This window comes from Tachysurus vachellii, chromosome 9 (genome assembly GCF_030014155.1).
Source record: "Tachysurus vachellii isolate PV-2020 chromosome 9, HZAU_Pvac_v1, whole genome shotgun sequence".
NCBI lineage: Eukaryota > Metazoa > Chordata > Actinopteri > Siluriformes > Bagridae > Tachysurus > Tachysurus vachellii.
This window is the reverse complement of record NC_083468.1, coordinates 2987537-3005553: the sequence shown is the minus strand read 5'-3', so window position 1 is coordinate 3005553 and position 18017 is coordinate 2987537. Positions and strand designations below refer to the sequence as shown.

Here is an 18017-nt window from a genome sequence, read left to right as displayed (position 1 = left end):
GAAATACATGAAATCGTCATCATACATCATGACACTTCATAAAAGTATATAATGTAGTTTAGTTCATAACTAAATTATTTAGAAACATCTACATTTAATCGATTTAAATTGCATAATTGCATTTCTTTTTGTGAATATTACATTTATTAAAAAAGTAAATGGACTTTACACGTCCATATAAAATACCTATAATGTCCATATAGGAGAAATACAATATATTATAATCTGACAATATCATTCATTTAAGTTTAGATTTTAAGTTTTTTTTTAGAGATGTAAATATTTTATAGACATTGTCATTTAATGTAGTTTATTATTATTTGTATTATATTTGAAGTGCGTTGTTTGACTGTTCCTCTAGGGGGCAGTGTTACTCCTCTGAACATCATCCTCTAAAACACTTAGCTTTTGGTTGTAAGCTTTGAAATAACTGCCTCTGTGTGATATTATCTCTCTCTCTCTCTCTCTCTCTCTCTCTCTCTCTCTCTCTCTCTCTCTCTCTCTCTCTCTGTGTGTGTGTGTGTGTGTGTGTGTGTGTGTGATCTTCGTTTTTCAGACATTTACATGATTTTTCACTGACAAGATTTGAATAGATTCACTGAATCAGTTCACTTATGATCGGTGTTATTATTTTATTAGTTTAAATTAATAAATAAACAGCAGGTCCTATAGTTTTTTTTACACCACCAAAATTCACAGAACAATTTACAAAAAAAAAAAAAATGAAAATTGTTCTTTTTATATTTATTTTCAGTGTTGTGGAACGTCTGCAAAACAAGTTCACTTATGATCGGTGTTAATAGATTCACTGAATCGGTTCACTTATGATCGGTGTTAATAGATTCACTGAATCAGATTTATTAACTTCTCGATTACGTTTCCTGCTGAAAATTAATCTAGTTTTTCTTCCTGTTGTGGAAATTTCTATTGAACAGTTTTCCCCCATTAGGATCTCCTGGTTATAATCTTCTCGTTTATTCTTGATCAGGTTTCATGTCCAAATGAATTGTATTGTGTCTTAATAAAAAAACCTCCCAGTTCCATTGTGACCATGAATGGCCTTCTATCAGTCTTTATAGATCAGATCTAATGGACTTGGACCACTGAATCACATCAAACCACAAGCACAAGCACGGATTAATACCATAATGGGACTCTATATATTGTGATTATGGAGCCATTTGGAAAACACAAAATATTATTATCAATATAATATTATTATTAGAAATAAATAAATAAATAAATAAACCTTTTATTTGTCCTCTAAACAACTCTTCAAATGGATCTACGTTTACAGTTTATTCCACAAACAGACATATATATATATATATATATATATATATATATATATATATATATATATATATATATATATATATATATATAAAATCATTGCCAAATTGCTTTGAGAGGAATAAAACACTTCAGAACACACTGTTATTAAAAATCATTCAACATGTGGCTTCACTTTGCTTCATCACATCACCTGGTTTGATTATTTCCCCATAACATCACTTCCTATAGTGTTCTATTCCTTATCCAAGTTCAATTCCTATATTTCTGTTACAGCATCTCAGACTGTAATCCCAATCCGTGTTAATACAGCATGTTTTCTATGGCAACAGCTAATTCGTGAGTTTTTCTGCCAAAGGAAAGTTTTCATAACACCGAGATGACTGTGGTATAAAAGGAATAAAACAGCTCAGGATGTACAGTTTTGGGAAAATGTTCAGTAAAGCTGCATAACGTTCCTCTATCATTGATTATTCTTCTATAACAGCATACCATAAGTGGTTTATTTCTTCATTTTGTTGCTCATTCGTCCAACCTTTTTCTACTTCTGCACTTCAGTACACACTTTACATCTTGACATGTGCTGCTGTATGTTTTTAGTAGAGCGACAGTGTGGTGAGTCTCCTCTTAAATCTGATCTGGCTCTGATTGGATCACGTCGCGGGTGGCTTTGGAGGTCAGAGGTGTGCAGAGGGAGGAAGCTGCTCTGTGCCAGGTATCCCATCATGCTGTGGGAATGGAGGTGTTGGATTACTATCAGGAGCAGGTTAGTGGGACGGGGCAGGGGCGGTCGAGCTGCACAGACTCTTTCTTCTCTTTCTGTCTCGCTCATCAGAGCAGACAGACAGGTTTACAGAGGGGAGGTCAGGTTAAAAGAGAGGGCCAGATGATTAAAGAGAGAGTCACAGGGATAATCATATTTACACCAGCTGTCATAGGCATGTAAGTGAAAATGTTATCGCTATTAACTCAGTGGATTTCAGCTCTTCATCATCATCTTCATCATCATCATCATCATCACGGCAAAGACGAGGCAGAAACCAGCACAGATTTCTCAAGCAGTATCATTTATTATGTGGGAAATAATTTTGATATCCATCACCGTAGAACATACCAAAATATTTTTCAGCACAAAAATGAGACCTTTTAAAGAACCACGAAGTCTAAAGCCCTATTCGGACGGGATTAGTTTTACGTGGGGACGAGGGGGTAAAGTAATTATTACAAGAGCTTCTAGGTGATTTTAGTCCCGTCCGAATGTGCCATCTCGGTAATCATTACGGACAATAGCCCTATTCGGACGGGATTAGTTTTACGTGGGGACGTGGAGTAATGCAATTTTACCTCAGGACGTCTGTAATATTAATTGGCCAATTCACACGGGACAAGACATCTCAGTAAAACTAGCAGAAGTGGGAGGGGTAACTCGCTTTACGCACCACAGTAACCTCCTTGTCGTCATGTGCGTATGACGTTGCTTCCTGCTATCACGTGCGCAAACAGACAACATGGCGCCTCCATGCTTGCAAAACGCGCCAAAAACTACTTTTAAACAGGAAATGACGGAATTTTACAGTACATATTTACAGCGGGTCTATTCGGACGGGATTAGTATTACCTGAGGTAATATTTGCGGACCTTTTTACAGAAGGTAAAAGTCGCCGTAATCTTTACTGACATTGTCCGTAATGATTACCGAGATGGCACATTCGGACGGGACTAAAATCACTGAGAAGCTCTGTTAATAATTATTTTAACCCCATGTCCCCACGTAAAACTAATCCCGTCCGAATAGGGCTAATGTCAGTAAAGATTACGGCGACTTTTACCTTCTGTAACAAGGATAACAGGAAGCAACGTCATACGCACATGACCACAAGGAGGTTACTGTGGTGCGTAAAGCGAGCTATCTGTCTTATCTCTATCTCTCTCCATTTCCTTTCTGTCTCTCCCTTCTTTCTACCTGTGTATCTCTTCTCCCTACCCATCCACTTTTCTCCCTTCTCTCTATCTATCTTTCTCTTCTCTTAATGTATTTATCTGTCTTCCTCTGTTTCTCTTTCTCTGTTTCTCTATCTAGCTCTCTTTCTTTCTCTAACTCTCTTAATATTTCTTCTCTATCTCTCTGTCTCTCTCGGTTTCTCTATCTTTTCTGCCTCTTTCTCTTTATTTTCTCTCTCTCTTTTTCTTTATTCTTTATTTCTCCTCTCTCTCTCTCTCTCTCCCCCCTCTCTCTCTCTCTCTCTCTCTCTCGTTATGTCTCTCTCCTCATTCCCCCACTTTTGTTTTGCCTCTTCATCTCTTCAGTGTCTTTTGTATTCTGTGTTAATTGTTAATGTGTTAAAAGTTCTAGCTTTGTCTTGTGCATCTCTCTCTCTCTCTCTCTCTTTCTCTCTCTCTCTCTCTCTCTCTCTCTCTCTCTCTCTCTCTGTATAACAGTGTGCTTTCAGAGATGCACTCAGACAGTGAGATAGATGGAGTGAATAAAGGGGGAAAGAGTCTTTCAGCAGGGAGAGACATTTCTGACAGCTGAAAAATAGGAGGCCCTGCGCAGAAACACAGAAATGATGAGAGAAGGACGGTGTGTATCTCTCGCTCCATTCAGCCTTTTCAATGACAGCGAGACGCATTCAGACATTCATACACTCCATTTTCCATGTGATGTCCTTCTCATGATCTGTAGTGATCCAGTGGCATGCAAAACACACACACATAAACACACACGCACTCACACACACACAAATAAACACGCACACACACACACACACACTAATAAACACATACACACACACTAATAAACACGCACACGCACACACTAATAAACACGCACACACACACACACACACTAATACGCACACACAGTAATAAACACACACAGTAATAAACACACACACGCACACATTAATAAACACATACACACACACACGCACATACACACACATAAACACACGCACACACACATACATAAACACACACACACACTAATAAACACATACATACACGCACACACACACACACCCAAACACACTAATAAACACATACACACAAACACACACAAATAAACACACACATAAACACACATACACCTAAACACACGCACACACACACACACACACATTCTTTTCTGTTGGTCTGTATGTTTTAATGCACTTGATTAGCGCGCTAGCTCGTGTTACACAATAACACCACGTTAGCTACCACTTTTCATGTTTCTGGACCAAAACACGACACAGATCAGCATACCATAGGTTTTACATGACTAATGGGTGAACTGTTGGTCTTCATCCACCTGCTTAACTACATTATGTTGAAGAACCTTGGATGAACAGACACTGCTCTGAGGACATTCGGTCAGCTGGACCCTTTATTCTGCGGCCTGACAAACACACAGATAAGCAGCGTCTTTAATCGAGCTGCTCTCCCATACAACCACACCATGGAAAGGGAAAAGGTGGAGCCAAAACAGGAAATTACATAGAGCCATGTCAATTGTCAAGGGAAGGCACTCATTTAGACTCCACTTAAGTATGCTGGTTCAGACCATTTTGTGTGGAGTCTGTACATATTTAATGATATAATTTCTGTACCCGGGGGCACGGTGGCTTAGTGGTTAGCACCAGTGGTGTAGTCCTCAAAAAAAAGTGGTATACTACTACCCCCGCCCACCTCTTAAACCCCCTGTTCCCTGCCACGCTGCCAAAACAAGAAAAGCAAAAACAACACACAGAAGTCAATGTTTGCATTTACATGACATTAACATTAATGTCATGTAGGATGTCAGGATTCCTAAAGCAAATATTTTCATTCATTCATCTTCTACCGCTTATCCGAACTACCTCGGGTCACGGGGAGCCTGTGCCTATCTCAGGCGTCATCGGGCATCAAGGCAGGATACACCCTGGACGGAGTGCAAACCCATCGCAGGGCACACACACACTCTCATTCGGCCAACTTTACTTAAGTGTGCTTCAGCATGACACCAGCTTCTGTTGATGAAGTAAACTCTCCTCCCTGTAAACGCCCAGTGAAGTTGGCACATGACAGCTGTCGGGGGCGGGGAAAGGGGGCGGAATTCAAATAAAAATGAACCAATTACAACGAAGTTTTGCGAGTTAAAAAAATGCGATGCAGTTAAAGGGGAAGAAAAGACGAGGGTAAATTATGGACGTTTTAAGCAGCAAAACAAGTGGGTATACCGAGGGTATACGCTAATATTAAGCCATAGAAGTCGTTATACGCAAACAGCCCTGGGGAAAAAGTAAGCATACTCCGTATACGTGCGTATGGCCCCGACTACACCAGTGGTTAGCACGTTCGCCTCACACCTCCAGGGTTGGGGGTTCGATTCCCGCCTCCGCCTTGTGTGTGTGGAGTTTGCATGTTCTCCCCGTGCCTCGGGGGTTTCCTCCGGGTACTCCGGTTTCCTCCCCCGGTCCAAAGACATGCATGGTAGGTTGATTGGCATCTCTGGAAAATTGTCCGTAGTGTGTGATTGTGTGAGTGAATGAGAGTGTGTGTGTGCCCTGTGATGGGTTGGCACTCTGTCCAGGGTGTATCCTGTCTTAGGTATCCTGTATCCTGAGATAGGCACAGGCTCCCCGTGACCCGAGGTAGTTCGGATAAGCGGTAGAAGATGAGTGAGTGAAGGAATGAATTTCTGTACCAGTGACATTTATTTTTCATTCTGAATTTGCACCTTTACAGCCGTGTGTCAGAAGGTGAACACCTGGGGTTCATGAGGTGTTACGTGACACGTCAATGAAACATTTTAACCATCACACACAGCCTTTCGTCATGCGTACACACGTCAGGATTTACAGTGACACGCACACGCGTCTCGCTGTGCCACTGAATATCCCTTCAGAGCTACGCAGAGCTATATTTTTACTTTACTGCGTAAACACACATGCGAGAACACTGCACCTCTTTGACCGAAGAAAAGCAGATCTCTGTGGGTCAGGTCTAATGCCTTACCAGGAAGTCCTCCCCTGGTTATAACACAACCATACTCCCTTTTCCTTCTCAGAATTCCTACATCCTTTTTTTTTTAGTCCATGCTTAGTTTATAGGCTCCAATCTTAGTAGGTAGTAAATAGGCTCCAATATTAATTTTTTTTAAATCTAAAAACTCTCTCTCTCTTTATAACTGAGATTGCACTGAAACAGGGGACTGATTTTTTTAAGTACTTTAACGTACGTGTCTGTATTCTATATTAGGCAATTAAAAAAAGACATGTCCATGACTTTACTGGGCTCCTAAACATTTTAGTTTAGCGAGTTCTCAGTTCCACATGTACCTGGCCCCTAAATATACATCTTTACATCTCTCTCTCTCTCTCTCTCTCTCTCTCTCTCTCTCTTTCGTTTTTAAATATGATTATCCCTTCTCTCTCTCTTTCCAGTCCTCTAATACAAATAATATGTATAAATTTCCCTCAGTCATTTTACACGCCGTAACTTTTGTGTTACGTCTCATCCGTGAAACGTTATAAATCGACTCTTTACTGAGAGAAAAGCAGGTCCAGTATTACACTACAGTCCTGACTGTAAAAAGATCTTCCTCAAACATTATTTTTAATCGAACGATCGATATTATAGCAAACAAATCTTGTGTAATTCAACAGATTTGATGTATGAAAGCAGATAGACTCTCTGAAAGATAAATAAGTAATTCATGTTTCTATTTCTTTATGGATGAACAAGATTAACTGATTAAATAAATAGATTTGTGACTGCTTTCTTCAATTTATGCTTTGCTTTGACATTTTTTTTCCGGCCTGTAAATTAACCCCACCTCTAGTTTTAGTCCATGCTTTAGCCTGAAAAAGCAATAAAACAAAACTAAATAAATAAATGAATAAATAAAAAGGCAGCGAAGTGAGTGAAGACGGTTAGATGGAAGGTCAAGCCTGGTCAGATATTTTTATTACATTTCATTATTACAGTTTAGGCAGCAGAAGATGTTATAAATCACTAAAGGCTCCTTTAAATGAGTTAAACATGATGTATTACTTGTATGGGACATTTCATTTGACATAAAACGTGATATATACATTTGATATAGAATTGTGTTGTCCATGGAATAATAAACTAAATTAAATTTGTTTAACTGTACTATCAGCCAGAACTCCAGCTGGATTTATGGTACAGTAGATCTGTTCTAGTATAATATATAAGCTAGTATTATCTGATATTATTATTATTTTTATTATTATTATTATTATTATTATTGAAAATTTTAATGTTCCTCTTCAACTCTAGAACTCATATTGTGAGATGAAGATGGTGATCATGGTGATGTAGCGCCCAATCAGCTCCTTCTTCTCCAGCTCTTTCATCTCCACCTCCACCTCCAGGGTATCAGGGCCCTGAATGGGGCTCAGCAGCAGCAGCTCTCCGGTCTGCCGGTCTGATCGCTGGATGCTGAAATGGCGTCTCCCGTGGCTCCCTAGCAGAGAGAACCGCAGAGTATCTCCAATCATCCGCACCGCCGAGACCCGGAACAAGACCCGAGGAGCTGAGAGATTTGACACCACTGACATATGGTGGTAGGAGACGGAGACGGGAGCCTGAGAACACGCTTTATTGTCTACAGGGCAGGGGTTTCTCTCACAGCGCCTGGTGCAATAAAAATACACAGGATAGGAAAACGAGCTACTCTACATACTGTATATCTTAATAACTAGGAAAAAGTAAAAAAAAAAACAAAAGAACCGCTAAGGACTAAAAGCACTAGATGTTTCCAATAAGTACAGAATAAGACAATCCTTCGTGTGTCGGACTTCGTATCAAAATACTTACGTGGGTGAGGTTTTGATGTAGGTGACGTTAGGGATGCGTGGACACTCAACCTTTATGCACTGAAAACCTCCGTACGTGTTAATGCACAGGCGATCACGGGTGCAGTTGTTCTGTCGCGTGGCGCACTCGTCGATATCTACATGCAGGACCAGGTGAACGTGTGCATATACAAAACAAACATGGAGGTTTGCAAACATCTGCTTAGCATAAACAGTGCAAATGGTTTGACTCACCTCTGCAGCCTCGGCCGTCTCGGCTCACTTGGTAGCCAGTTGGGCACGAACAGCGATAACCACCTGGGGTGTTAACACAAGCATGTGCACACAAACGACCTGCTGGCCCGTTATGGAATACTTCACACTCATCAATGTCTGAAAAAATACCAGAAACATGCGGTCGATGACGCAACGTTTATAAAGACCAGAAGAGTAGAACGTTTTTACGAGTCGGTTATTAGTCAGAATTGAGGCCACCGTTTCTAGAACTGAAGTCTGGATCGAGCCGAATCACCAACCATAGATTAGTTTGTTGTCTATAGTCAAGTTGAGTCTATAGTCTGATTTTACAGCTTCAACTGTAGACATAAATCCAGAGTCTCATGCAATAGAATCTCAAGTTAAGTCTATATTCCCCAGCTCTAGGATCTAATTGTGGTGCATTACAAGTCAAGTTCCTAGTCATGGATTTCAACTGATGCCACAATCTCTAGCTTTAGAGTCTGATTTGATCGTCCCAAGCAGCCTGAGAGTTGAATCAAGTCCAAATCAAGTCCAGAGTCAATAGATTTAAAGTCTAACTTGAGTCCAGAATCACTATTCAAAAAAAGTGAACATCAACAAGAGTCTGAGTGCTGAGTGTTCACCGAACATGTATCGACGTTCTTCAAACAAGCTTCTCACATTGCCTAAATCCTCTTCCCACAATGCCGTAATACTATCCTTTCATGTATGTGGCCTGTAATGAACCGCAAACAGAAGTTATTGTGTATCCGTTCTGGTGTCTGACCTACGATTGATTGTCATCCGGCTTAGGAGGGCTGACATTCTCAAAATTGGGAACATGTCTCCACAAATAACAATGGCTGTGTCCATGATCCTGCTATCTGTGTAAGATGATGGTTATAATCTGAGTGAGTAATTTATCAAGATCGAATTGAAATGAGTTAAATGTGACTACTGATAGTAGTCGTTAAACTAACACTTTCAGTTGGTGTACGTTGAGAAGATTCTCATAGCTTGGCATCCAAACTGGTGGCTAAGATGTAGTTCAGACTGGAATGACTGGACATACATTCATTCATTCATTCATTCATTCATTCATCTTCTACCGCTTATCCGAACTACCTCGGGTCACGGGGAGCCTGTGCCTATCTCAGGCATCATTGGGCATCAAGGCAGGATACACCCTGGACGGAGTGCCAACCCATCACAGAGCACACACACACTCATTCACTCACGCAATCACACACTAGGGACAATTTTCCAGAGATGCCAATCATGTCTTTGGACTGGGGGAGGAAACCGGAGTACCTGGAGTAAACCCCCGAGGCACGGGGAGAACATGCAAACTCCACACACACAAGGTGGAGGCGGGAATCGAACCCCCACACTGGAGGTGTGAGGCGAACGTGCTAACCACTAAGCCACCGTGCCCCCCCTGAAACCTGAGATATGTGCAGTAATTAAGAAAACAAAACACAAATATCTACATCGTCTAGAACTTTCCCTTTTGACTTATCATGAATGGCAAAAAAAAAATGCATGTTTAAACCTGCAACTCAAGGGACTTTTCAAATTTCCTATTCTATTCTATTCTATTCTATTCTATTCTATTCTAGACCCCTGTGTGATACATGATATCATAATCAGGACGAGTTTCCTAAACACGTTATCCCAAATGATTATAGCAGACACCTTTGAAAATGAGTGAATGAATGAATCTCGGGTTTCATCAGGTTTGCCCATTGCCCACCATTGCCCACCATCGCCCACCTGTACAGAGGCTGGTGTCCCGGCCTGATATGGTGTATCCTGCCTCACATGTGCAGTGTGTGGTGCCCTGGACCTGGCTGCACTTGGACGGCTGCACAAATGGAAGCAGAGTCGTTAAAGGAAACAAGGTGGCAGCTGCAGCTCCAGAGGTGGAGGCAGAGATGTTGGTTGTTGTGGCAAAAACTGGAGGAAGAGAATGATACATTTGAAAACAATTAGGAGCTGCATATACATTGCTACACAATTTAATGCTGTTTGTTAAAAATAGCTAAAAAAAAAACAATACAGAAAAGCTTATTTCAGGGCCAGAAAAAAGTTGAAAAGAAACCTACAATGAATTAGCCATCTTGATCTGTTGCAGAGATGTATTGCGAATCATAGGTTTTATATCTACGTAAGTATCTACGTAATCGTTTGATTTTTATAGGTCATGAAACACTTTTTAAAATTGCAGACTGCACCTTTAATTTTGTTTAATACCAAGTGAGATGAGTCTTAGCAATAAAATACTTTCTGCTCATATTTATTTATTTATTTATTTATTTATTTATTTAAACATATCTTTATATTTATAGTATATATAAATGGTTTCTTTATGCACTTGCATTTATGCTTGCAGGTGGTTAAAGATTATAGACCTAAAAAACAGTGTGTGGTTTCGACTTTTTGGAGTTTTGTTTGATTTTTTACAGTTACAGCATTTGGCAGACACTTTGATTTTTGACTTACAGAAGTACCCGACTGTCTGCTTGGAAAACAAACATGTCTTTATGCTTGGGAAGATCATAGAATTATTGAAAGAAATTTCAATTGAGAATTATTTAGAAATCGATAAGAAGTTAGAAGTTTTAAGAAGATAAAAGTTCCTCGAAGGTTGTAAGGTGGAGTCAAGGCTTAAGGTACCGATGTAGATTTAACTATTTTCCAAACACTATGGCCTCAGGAATTTTTTGGTCCGTTTCGACCATCTGTCCTCAGTAAATCAGACCATCTGTCCTCAGTTTTTATAACGTTATACACCACAAATGTTCCTCTTAACAGGATACAGACATCTATTGTCCTGTTGATAGGCTCCTGTTGGGGTTCCTGTTGATAGACTAGTCTTATTTGTCTTGATTTATTGACGGCTTTCTTACAAGTCATAAACATGAACTGATCAAGTTTAACAAAATTTTGACAGCTGTAGAAATTGTAGTTAATTATCACTAATTCTATGTATTGATCTAAAACAAGGTTCACATTAGTGAGTCTCCTCCTGTAAATGTACGCAAACTCTCATAGGATACAAACTAAATAGATTTCCATTAACGGCAAATGAATTATTTATCTTTTTTTTAATTTATTAATTATAAGCATTAGTGTTTTCAGTGTGTGTGTGCCCTGCGATGGGTTGGCACTCCGTCCAGGGTGTATCCTGCCTTGATGCCCGATGACGCCTGAGATAGGCACAGGCTCCCCGTGACCCGAGGTAGTTCGGATAAGCGGTAGAAGATGAGTGAGTGAGTGAGTGTTTTCAGTACACAGTAAGTGTGTAGAGAAAAATAGCTGAAAAATGAAACTGAATTAAAAAATGACTTCATTTTAAAACAGTATCCTCAATATCCTCACAGGTCGGGGTCGGAGATTGACACGTAGGTCCAGCCCATCCTTTGGCACATACGCATGTGAATCCATTCACTTCATCTGTGCATGAACCCCCATTGGCACAGGGTGAAGAGGCACACTCGTTTATTTCTGAGAAAAGACAGGAATTCAGTCATTAATCTATCCCTAACACCGAGCAGATGCATTAAGGTATGCAGAGCTCTGATAGATGAACAGCTTCATGTAACTTTATACCACGATACTGATTCAGAGATTAAGTAAAGTACGTCCTGTGCTCAGTGCTTTCACAGCCAGCTTTCTCTCGTGCCGATGGAGCGTTCGGCGAGCCTAATCGACTTGTTGGACTGCTGTCTGAAATGAAATGGTGTGTAAAACAATGCAGCGGGCCCAAAAATGTACAGACGCCAAATGAAACTCAATCATGCCGAGGAGCACGTGAAATCGAAAACGGCTTTTCCTGGGGAACAATGTGGGTGATAAAGTGAGCGATGTGTAAAAGAGCATTTTAGAGACAGGAAAAAATAAAAGCGACGATGAGGGAAGTGGGGGTGATGGGCGGAGTTTGAAAACAGATGAGTAATGAGGCTAGACAAGTAGAAGGAGTGAGAAACCAACCGTGACGCAGGGCCTAATCCAAAACTTTTACCCTGCTGAACAAAATATCTTGGTCTTTGTAAGTTTTCCAATCTGCTTTTTTTTTTTTTTTTTTTTTTTTTTTTTGTAAGGACGGTGTTCATAAAGCTACATAAGATCTTTATGACAATAACATACATCAACATGTAAAAATTCCAACAAATGTTAGCTGTCTTAAAAACATCCACATCTGAACCATAACATTGTGTGGATCATAAAGTAATGTAGCATAGATCATAATGTTGACATAAGGTGGTTATGACACTTGAAAGGTGGTTATAGCACTTCAAATATGAGCTTATTTGCTTTTCTGTGATGTACATCAGAACATCATGACTACTGAGACAATGCACTTTTCTCATATGTAACCTTATGTAAAAATTTATCTAATTTTAATAAGCCTTTATAAATGTTTATGTAGCTTTTTGGCAGTTGTCTCATATAGATCTATGAACACAGTTAGGTGTTATAACAACCTTATGCAAACAAAAGTCTCTCACATCGCTCATGGAGGTTAAGTTGATTTCAGAACTGATGATTGTAGTCTAATAAACGAATGTACATGTAACGGAGCCTAATGAATACAGACAAATGTCATAACAGCTTTATGCCAACATACACTTATCACTTCACTGAGGCGTTATACCAGCTTATTGTCAAAACTAACAAAAGCTGTTCAACAGCTTACAGAAGCCTTATATGTTTATAAAGGTTTATGTAACTTTATGTCAGTTGTCATAAAGTGCTTATGTAGGTGTTATATAGCCATACAAACACAGTAATATGACATAACACATCCTTATGTCAACAAATTCCATCACTTCACATAGGCATTATGTCAACTTGATGTCAAAGCAACAAAGCAGTTCTATGAGCTGACATACATTTAAGCAAACCTTGATATACGCCAATGTAGACAATGTCAGTTGTCTTATAGGGCTTACGTGCTTATCACACATCCCTGTGAATATAGTAAAGTGTCTGTTACTTTACACAGGTGCTATGTCGACTTAATTACAAGTTGACAAAAGAAGGCAAAACATCTGACACCTGCTTACGTACAGTAGCTTTATGTCAGTTGTCATATAGGGCTCGTGCAGGTGTCATGTAGCCCTTTGAACAGAATCAAGTGTCGTGCTTACTTGATAAAAAATCTCCAATAGCTAAGTCTAGAAATGCTTATGTAGATTTGTTACTGGTTATGTATGGTTTTAGTAGATGTCATGTAGCACTGTGAACACAGTAAATTGCCATTACTCAAAACCAACAAATGCAGTTCAACAGCTGAGTCAGAAAAGGCTTTGTTAAATGTCTCGGGAGCTTTATGTCTGTTGACATGTATGGTTTAAGTATGTTAAGTAGCTAAAAATCATTTAGCCGTCCAAAGTTGACATTAAGGGCTTGCGTAGGGTCATGTAGCTTTATAACCACTTCCTTTGAATAAAATGTTGCCAATATATTTATTTCCTTATTTGTGTTACTGACCCTTGCAGATGGCTTGTTGGCCGCTCCAGGTGAGCGTCTCCTTACACTGCCGAGTCTCAGAGCCCACCAGCTCGTAGCCTGAGTCACACAGGAAATGAACCTCATGACCCGGCAGTATACCCTTCCCTAATTTTCTCCCATTGAGAGGAGCCTCCAGTTTGGGACAGGACGCTGTGTAGAAACCGAGAATGAGTCAGTTTGTTATTACACTATGTTTACTTTCCAACAAACTGACGCTAATCATCAGAAGCTTTCACCATAGCCTGATCTGGAAGGCGCACGAGCCGTGCTGTTCTGCAGCTGGCTGATTTTCCTCTTCAGGCTGCGCAGACTCTGCAGGTACGAGGCCTCGTGTGATGCGAGCAGCTTTTGTGCTTGCTGTAGGGAATTTTGTAGCTCCTGAGTACCGGGACATTCCTGCGGGAACAGACACAGTGCTGTGAAGTCGAGAGTTGCCAAGATAACAAACATACAGTAATAAGACCTCCAGGCTTATTAATATGAAGTAGAAGAAGCCTTTAATTGCCAGATACATGTATGTTTTCATATACTAGAAATATACATTTAAGCACAGTGATATTATTTTCTTCACACATCCCAGTTTAGAAAGAATAGCTGTGGCTAAGGAAACAATAACGTACTAGAACGAGCGTGTTAACAGAAAGTTTTACTAACTGTTATAGAAAATTCTTCAACATTTTCTGACCAATCAGATTCGAGAATTCTTAAATGATTTGTTAGTCAGGATAGTAGGAAGTCACTCATATTTAAGTCATTCATATTTAAATTCTTCTCTAGAATTGATAATCGAGGTTTATTCTTTTTATTTTTTTTTTTTATTTTTTTTATTTTTTTTTTTTTAGCATAGTGGCCATTCCTGCAAACGATTAAAGCACTATGTTCAGTTGTGAATGATGCAGTGTCTGGCCTCATGACCTGAATCATGACGTCACCTGCGAGTGGAGGCTCGAGTGCAGAGCTGAAAGACTAGATTGTGCTCGTGAGGTGAATGAACAGAGTGTACGCAGAACTTCACACGAGAAAATCTTACTGCTTACAGAAAGAAAGGGCAGGTCTGATGTGGTTCAGTCCAAACGATTTTAGATAATTCGTTCAGAAGTTGAAAACAGCAAGGGCTGTGTTGATGTGCTAGTCTGAAAAATGTTGGTAAGGCTCGAGCCTTTAGTATCACAGGGTCGGTATAAATGAAGGAACTTAAATAATTTCCATCCATGGATTAAGTGTTTTTTTTTTTAAATAAAACAGTTTTGTTTTATACAAAATACAAATACAAATGTAGTAAATACAACACCATCACGTCTGATAGACACTGTGGTTGATTTCTTTCTATCCCAGATTGTAGTTTTATATAACCTTTACTTCACTGACTGCTGTGTTAAGTGACTACACTTAATAAAATGTGTTCTCATGTGTGCTCTTTGAACATCCCTTTCTGCATCTGCAACATCCACTCCTCTGCAAAGGCTTTCCAGATTTTAGAGCGTGGCTGCGGTGGATATTAGCATTAGTGAGATGAGAGTGATGAGGAGGTCTGGGGTGCAGTCAGTATTCCAGTTCATCTCAAATATGTTAGGTGGGGTTGAGTCTGAGTCAGGGCTCTGTGCAGGACACTCGACTTCTTTCACTCCAACCTTAACACACCCTGTCTTCATGGAGATCAGGGGCTTTGTGCACAGCTGCATTGTCATGTTGGATCAGGTATAGGAAGAAACCAGAGAACCCTGGGAGAACATGTGAAACTCTAATGTCTATTAATTTAGATTTATATCCCTAATAAACAAACCTTAGCAGAACTGGCAAGGAAAATCTCAATAAGTTGACGTGAGGAAGAAAAATGGAGACTGTCCTCTTTAACTGATCTGAAATCTTGCTGTTCGTTCTTCTTTTTGATCAATACAAGATCAACCCTTACCATTCACAATACTGTACATGCAGGATTCCTTGCTTTTGATTGGCTGCCATCAAGGGGAAGGGCACTTTTTACCCCCATGTTTTAATCATACAGTACTTATGTAAGTAAGCTAAATATTTGTACATCCTGTGAAAAGATCTTGTTCGTTGATTATGAAGCACAGAGTTGACATGGTTCAGTGGAGACTCATGCTTTAAGTGAGAGAGTAATGAGAGGAATACGGTTTGACAACGCACTCATTTTTAGGGTGTCTGCAAAACATTTCATTTTACTTACAGTCATTTTACACTATTGTTATTATAGTTTTCCTTAAATACACACGCGTATATTCACAGTACACTGAAACCATCCTTGGAGATATACCATCTCTAATTTTTTTATTTTTAATCTCTTCATTTGAGTCTTAAATCACGTTTTTATGGACTTGAGGAATGTTTCTCAGAAATACACCCACTATGACGAATAAATGTTATTTAAGTCGATGACTCAACCCCTGGTGCACTTCTCTTTATAGACAAAGTGTACACATTGTACATATTCTTGATTCTTAGACTCAGTTCCTCTCTCTAAGTTCTGTATACATAGCATACTTGTAATAAATGTGGATAAACATCTAGTAGATCTAAAAATGAAGGTTAAGTGTCTGTTAGTTGGTTAGTGATTGGTTAATGACGATGATGATAATGACACACACACACACACACACACACACACACACACACACACACACACACACACACACACACACAGTTATGAGGTATGTCTTTGACCTTTAAACACGTCCTGTGCAAATATTTTGCCTTAAGCAGAACATATTAAGCTACATGTTCAGGCTACATGAGAAAACCATGTTTCTTTGTTGTATATCTTAATATTTAATTAATATCTTAACACATTTTGCACATAATCTTATTCTTACCCACAATAAACCACATTAATACACACATGATCTTTTCTCCTTATTTAAGTAAACAAAAAAAAAAGAACATCTTTGAATATTTGAAATTTCAAACAATATTTCATAAAGATTAACACAATGAAAGTTGCACAAACATTCATTCTTGGTTTGTGTCAGAAACTTTGTGTTAAAATTAAAATGAAAAATTAAGGTGTACAGTAATCAGTAAACAGGCATCTGTTTCACTCACCTGCCCACAGATGCTACGAATCTGACCGATACACAGAATCAGCAGTATGATTGGCAGATTGATTGACAGCTCACTCATTTTCCAAATAAAATCTAACACGATGCTCAAAACAATCTGGATGATGTCTTGAATCTTTAAACGCACTTTAAAAGTCCCAGAAAAGTGAAAATCCACAAAATATTACACAGACAACTGGAGGCCAGCTTTAGGAGTCATCCAAATGAGAGCTTTCTGCAATCTGCAAGGCTCATTTTTATAACCCGCCACTGTAGACTGCTGTTTTTCCTTCTTTTCCTTTTTTTTTCTGGAAAGCACACGCCAAATTTTCTCCTCATAAAAGCCACTCAGTTCTAGTAGCCTATCTGTTAACCTGGAGGAATATAAAATCCACTTGTCAACAACTTCTCAGGCACGTATCATTGCTAAGGACCTGCTTTTATTGGGTGAAAGTATAGGAATAAAAACACGTGATATATTTCAGTCTGGATTCCTGAAGTAAATGTTTTGAATAATTCATAAAAAAAAATAGTAGTCAGTAATCAGTAGTCTACTGCAGGGCATGTAACATTATCTTAAAACTTTAAAGTAAAAGTACTCTTTAAAACTAATAAGTTACAGTTCTGCTAAAACTTAATTGGACATAAATGTACTATAGCATGCTAACCTGGTAGATAAGCTAAGCTAATATATGTGCATTATACCTCACAGATCAAAATCTCTGATCCTTGAGAGGTTCTAGCACCAGAATAGAAACACTCTGCCCTCTGCAGGGAGATCTTCAACTTCCTCAGTACATCTCAGGACAGAAGAAAAGAATAACTTTACTATTATGTAGGATTATGTAGGGAAAAAATGGACACAGACATTAACTTTCGGTGAAACACTAGCCTTTACATTTTAGCAGAAATGTAATGACTGTTGATTTGCAAATAAAAAGAAACACAAATGTTTTATTTCTAGTCATTTTGTAGTATCATTAATCAAAAACACTATTAAACACTAAGTTTTGGGATGTCTGACATTACATGCACATGAACTTTAATGACATCAATTATATGGAGTTGGCCCACACTTTGCACCTATAACTACAGTACAACTCCTCTGGGAAGACTTTCCACAAGGTGTAGG

General features: G+C 39.1%; 1 protein-coding gene across 1 annotated transcript; it reads right to left on the bottom strand.

The window, feature by feature from the left end:
- Positions 1–7213: 7213 nt before the first annotated feature.
- Positions 7214–17148, bottom strand: LOC132851582 (fibulin-7). The gene is made up of 8 exons (XM_060878552.1): positions 16890–17148; positions 14066–14225; positions 13809–13979; positions 11694–11819; positions 10086–10268; positions 8328–8465; positions 8095–8230; positions 7214–7911 (listed from the first exon to the last, which is right to left on the bottom strand). Exons 1-8 carry the CDS (start codon positions 16965–16967, stop codon positions 7551–7553), a joined length of 1353 nt encoding a protein of 450 aa, XP_060734535.1. The 5' UTR covers positions 16968–17148; the 3' UTR covers positions 7214–7550.
- Between the last annotated feature and the right edge of the window lie 869 nt (positions 17149–18017).